The sequence below is a fragment of the Aptenodytes forsteri genome, unplaced genomic scaffold, assembly GCF_000699145.1.
Source record: "Aptenodytes forsteri isolate BGI_AS27 unplaced genomic scaffold, ASM69914v1 Scaffold390, whole genome shotgun sequence".
Lineage (NCBI taxonomy): Eukaryota > Metazoa > Chordata > Aves > Sphenisciformes > Spheniscidae > Aptenodytes > Aptenodytes forsteri.
The window spans coordinates 260,845-265,622 of NW_008795631.1; the positions used below are offsets into that span (position 1 = coordinate 260,845).

Consider the following 4,778-nt stretch of genomic DNA (forward strand, 5'->3'; position numbering starts at 1 on the left):
TGGCACAACCCCCCCCCCAACCCCACCCCGAATCCTGCAGCCAGCCAGCAAAACCCCACGGGGCTTCGTGGCACCTGCAGCCAACCCACACAGCCTTGACGAGGAGACCCCCCACCAACTTCCACCCCGGGGACCCCACTTACCCTGTCACCCTTGGGGCCCATGTCCCCCTTAAAGCCGGGGAATCCATCTTCTCCCTGAACAGAGGTACGTTTTGCGGGGCTGAGATTGCGTTAGCCCTGGCGCAAGCCCCAAATGGGGTCACAGCGTGGGGCTGAGCCCCAAATCCCAATACAGAGGGGCTGCCCCCAGCTGCAGCCCAGGCGTCCCTCCACCCACAGCTATCTCAGGGCAGGGATGAGTGCCTCCCAACACCAGGGACCCGTGGCTACCGTAGGACAAGGACCCCCGTCCCCTGCTGTCCCCTCTCCTCGACACCTCTTACCTTCTCCCCTTTGCTGCCCTTCAGGCCCCGCACGCCAAAAGCTCCCTGCAGAGACACAGAGGGGTTGGAGGGAGGACCCCAAACCAGAGGACACTGCCTGACCCCCCCCACTGTACTCCGGCAGAGCCCGGCAGAGGGGGAAGTTGTGCTTACCTTCACCCCACGGGGTCCCGGATAGCCAACGGGACCAGGGGCACCCACAGGGCCCTGGGGACAGAGAGAAAGTCAGCAAAAATGGGATTCCCGCCTTGGAAAGAGGATCCCTTCCTCCTGCCCAGGGCATGAGGGGGGGACGAGCCCCTTACCTGGAGGCCCTTCTCTCCGGCTGGCCCTTCTCGGCCGGGGTGACCCTGCAGGGACACACAAGAGGGTGAGCCCCAAGCTGGGACGGTGACGCTACCCTGTGGTCCCCGCTCCGCCGGGGACCAGAGTGACCCCACAGCCCCTCGCCGGTACTCACCGGGGGCCCATCGGCCCCAGCCACACCGTGTATTCCCGGCTTCCCCAGCAGGCCCTGGGCGAGAGGAGGATGTGTGGGGACACAGAGGGACTGGGGTCACCCCTGCGGCGGGTCCACCACCCGCTCAGAGATGGGGGGCAGCTCGGGCGCCCCCATCCACTCTGGGTTCTGACTCACCTTCTCCCCTGGCAGCCCGACGGGGCCCTGGGGGCCGGGCAGACCCTGCGAGAGAACAGACCCAGGTGCTGGGAAGGGGCTGAGGGAACACCCGAGCCCCCAGCCCCGTGGGGACACCCCGCTGGTCCCCCATCACCTCCACGTACCTGCGGACCGGGGTTCCCTTGCTGTCCCGGGGGTCCCGGCTCCCCGTGGATTCCCTGGGGGGGCAGAGAAAGTCCTTTAGTACAGCAAAAAACCTCCTCAGACCCCAGGATGTGCCACTCTGACCCTCACTGCACCCCCGTGCACCCTCCTGGCCCACGCACCCCACGAGGGCACGTGGCAGCTCTTGCCCCAGCCCTGCCTCCCCCTCCCTGGAGCACCCCGGTCTCTTGCTGGCTAATTCGGGCTGGGTGCTCCCAAGGGGGGTCCCACTGACACCCACCACGTTGCCTTTGGGCCCTGGCGCTCCGTCGATGCCGCCGACACCCTGCGGAGGAAGGAGGGAGGGTCAGGGCGACGCTGCGCCCCAAGGTGACGCCGCACCAAGGACGATGCTGTGCCCAGGCTGACGGGTGACAGAGAAAAATCCCCTTGGCCCGAGGTGGGGACAAATGGACAGACAGACAGGCAGGAGCAGTGTCTCATACCGGTGGTCCGGGGGGCCCAGGGGAGCCGCGTGAGCCGATCAGGCCTCGCATACCCTAGGGCCAAGGACAGAGGGGTCAGTGGAAGCTCAGATGGCAGCACTGACCCCAGCAACCCATATTCCCCGGGGTGGAGGAGTCCAGTGCCCAAATCTCTCCTCCAAAAAGCCGCGGGGAGAAAGCCGGGGGCCAAGCTTGCCCCCCACCGCTCCTGGGGCTGGGGAAGAAGACAGGCCAGGCTCCCGGTGCCGGCAGCAGGTACTTACGGGTTCCCCAGGCTGCCCCCGAGGTCCCGGGAGGCCATCCGAGCCCTAGAGAGGACAGAGCGGAGCTGAGCATGTCCCGCCAACACCAGCAGGGCCTGATCCTTTCCCATCCCTCCCCACACTCCTCACCCGGGCGCCTTTCTCCCCAGGGGGGCCCGCTGGTCCTGGCTTCCCCACGTCACCCTGCAGAAAAGAGAGGGTGAGGTGGCGTGCGGACGGTGGTGGCAGGAAGGGACACAGCACGGTCCCACTTACCCTGTGGCCCTTCTCGCCCGGCAGCCCCGGCAGCCCGTCGAAGCCCCTGTCACCCTGTGGGGTAGGACAGGCGTCAGGCTGAGGCCACGTCACCCCCTGCTGCACAAGGACCCGGGTGTCCTGGCCCCCCAGCCTGCTGCCAGCACCGATACCACCCCACGCATGAGACCTTGGGTCCGGTTTCCCCCGGGATACCCCTGGCACCATCCGCTCCAGCGCGACCCTGCAAGACAAGTCGAGGGAGTGGGAAGGGGCCCGAGGCTCAGAACCCCTTGGGACAGGGATGGGAAAGGGGCACCCTGGCATGTGACAGCGGACCAGGACATTTGGGGGAGGCAAAACCCGAACCCTCAGTGCTTACCCGTCTGCCCAGTTTCCCCGGTGGCCCCGATGGTCCCTGCATTCCCCGGGGACCCTGATGGAGAAGAGGGGAAGACGTCAGGGCCGGGCTTGCCTGCAGCCTTGCCAGACCTCTGCCAGGGGCATAACCCCGCACGCCCTCTCCTCGCACAGCCCAGCCCGAGCAAGACTCACCCGTGGCCCCATGTCCCCCGCGTCTCCTTTCAGGCCCGGGTGTCCAGGTAGACCCTACAAAAACAGAAGAGCGTGGAGACCCCACCATGAGCGTTTGCTCGATGCAGAGATGTGCCCGACAAAGTGCATCTTAGTGGGGTGGGCACCCCGCAGCGGCCCTCACACCAGCCGTACTCACCAGCGGTCCCGGGCGGCCGGTCAGCCCCATGGGACCTGGGGGACCCTTCATGGCAAGGGGGGGAGAGAAGGGAGGAGAGGCATGAGGGGGAGCGGGGAGGCTGGGCAGGGGGGCTGGTTGCGGGGGTCCTTACCTTCGCCTGCTGCAGGATCGCTTGGGCTTGGGCTTCTTGGAAAGAGACGGTGGGACCCTTGAGGGAGTCTCCACCAAACTGGAACTGGGGGGGAAGGAGCAGGGTGAGGGACAAGGGGAGGCACCGGACCCCAGCCCCGGGGACAGCCAGCTCTGTGTCACCTAGAGAGCTGTCCCCCACCAGACTCCGCGGGGAGCAGGCGGAAGGGTCCACGAAGGCCCCATCTTGCCCCAGCACTTACCGGCAACATGATCATGGTCCCCGCCGGGCCGCGGATCCCGTCAGCTCCCGGCAGCCCCGGCCGTCCCGCGGGACCCTGGCGGAGGGGAAAGGGGAGATAAGCAGTCATTGCGCCGGCAGAAGCCAGGCTGTCAGGTCAGGGCTTGCAGCTCCATTGCCCCGCGCGCACGCCGGCATGCACCGGCAGGAGCGCTGGGATGCCTGCAGCCCCAGCCCTGGCTGCGGGGCAGCTCTGGCCCCATCACAGCCCTTCCCAACTGCTCTGTACCTGATCTCCAGGGTCCCCGGGCAGCCCTGGGAGCCCCGGTGGTCCCAGGGGACCTGTTTCCCCCTGCGGAGAACATGGAGGCATGTTAACGCTTTGGTGTCACTAATCCCTCCCCACAGCAGCCCCTCGCTCCTCACCACAGGGCCTGGCGGTCCCGGCGGCCCCTCAAATCGCCGACCCTAAAGGAGAAGAGAGCAAGCCCCGTCCTGTGAACCATCTCAGATGGGTGGCCCTGGGGTGCCGCAGAGGGCTGGGGACCACACGTCCCCAGGGGGGCCGTGCCCCACTCACCGGCTCCACGATGGCTGGCTCGCCCTTCTCCCCCTTGAAGCTGGGCTCCTGCAAAACACCAGAGTGAGGTGAAACGGCCGAGAGCTGGGCTGGGGTGAAGGGCTCCAAACTGCCTACGTGGCCCCTGGACCCCATACCGTGGCCCCAGCTCGGCTGGCCGTAGCTGGGGGGGGGGGCCCCGGTCCCGGTCCTCATCCCCAGCGTTACCTGGGGAGCCTGGATCACCGTCTCCTCCCGCTCGGCAGGGCCGAACCGCTCCCGGCTTGCAGTGTCCCCGTCATAGTAGTCCTCATAGCCTGGCAGCTCCCTGCTGTCAGCCCCAGTGACTCCATCCTCCTCAAGTTCAAGCACAAGCTCCTCACCAGTGTCCTAAGGGACGGGGGAGATGCTGGGGGTGCGAAGGGGGGGGGACCTCCCCTGCCTGCTCCAGGCCCCAGCCCTGGTGCTACCTCGAAGGGGTCAGTGCCGTTCAGGGTGACGCTCACGGTGGTGGCAAGGCTGGAGGGGACCAGCGGCAGGGAGCTCTCCTCCGCGGACGGTGTCGGGGTGGGCACGCTGGCCTTGGGCGATGCGGAAAGGGCGCAGGGTGAGGAAAGGAGCGCTGCGGCAGAGGGAGGTGCTGGCCCATGACCCATGTGGGGTCCCGCAGGCCGGCAGGGCCAGGGGATGCCCTGCTTTTGGTGGTGGGGGGGCCACGGTCGGACTCGGGACGTCCCCACCCCACCACAACCACTGCCTGGCTTTGGGACACCGGAACCGTTCCCTTTTTGGAACAAGGCACCGGGACTCCCATTCCTCAGGGACAGCTGGCTCGCAGCAGTGCTGGGGCAGAGGGGAAGGCGAGCCAGGGCTCAGCAGCTGCTGCTCCCAGGCACAGGGGCGGCCGTTCCCCCCCCCCCCCA

At 67.4% G+C, this 4,778-nt stretch overlaps 1 protein-coding gene across 1 annotated transcript in view; it reads right to left on the reverse strand.

Annotated features, from left to right (window-relative positions):
* COL5A3 (collagen type V alpha 3 chain) overlaps positions 1-4,778 on the reverse strand; it is a 17,218-nt gene that overhangs the window by 9,620 nt on the left and 2,820 nt on the right. Inside the window, exons 7-29 of the mRNA XM_019472901.1 lie at positions 4,326-4,436; positions 4,084-4,245; positions 3,877-3,924; positions 3,723-3,764; positions 3,586-3,648; positions 3,319-3,393; positions 3,078-3,161; positions 2,945-3,001; positions 2,767-2,820; positions 2,594-2,647; positions 2,402-2,455; positions 2,233-2,286; positions 2,107-2,160; positions 1,978-2,022; positions 1,715-1,768; positions 1,510-1,554; positions 1,229-1,282; positions 1,083-1,127; positions 906-959; positions 751-795; positions 599-652; positions 446-490; positions 144-197 (exon numbers count right to left, since the gene is read on the reverse strand). Of these exons, the coding sequence (XP_019328446.1) occupies positions 144-197; positions 446-490; positions 599-652; positions 751-795; positions 906-959; positions 1,083-1,127; positions 1,229-1,282; positions 1,510-1,554; positions 1,715-1,768; positions 1,978-2,022; positions 2,107-2,160; positions 2,233-2,286; positions 2,402-2,455; positions 2,594-2,647; positions 2,767-2,820; positions 2,945-3,001; positions 3,078-3,161; positions 3,319-3,393; positions 3,586-3,648; positions 3,723-3,764; positions 3,877-3,924; positions 4,084-4,245; positions 4,326-4,436 (1,407 nt within the window). The remainder of the gene's footprint in view (positions 1-143; positions 198-445; positions 491-598; positions 653-750; positions 796-905; positions 960-1,082; positions 1,128-1,228; positions 1,283-1,509; positions 1,555-1,714; positions 1,769-1,977; positions 2,023-2,106; positions 2,161-2,232; positions 2,287-2,401; positions 2,456-2,593; positions 2,648-2,766; positions 2,821-2,944; positions 3,002-3,077; positions 3,162-3,318; positions 3,394-3,585; positions 3,649-3,722; positions 3,765-3,876; positions 3,925-4,083; positions 4,246-4,325; positions 4,437-4,778) is intronic.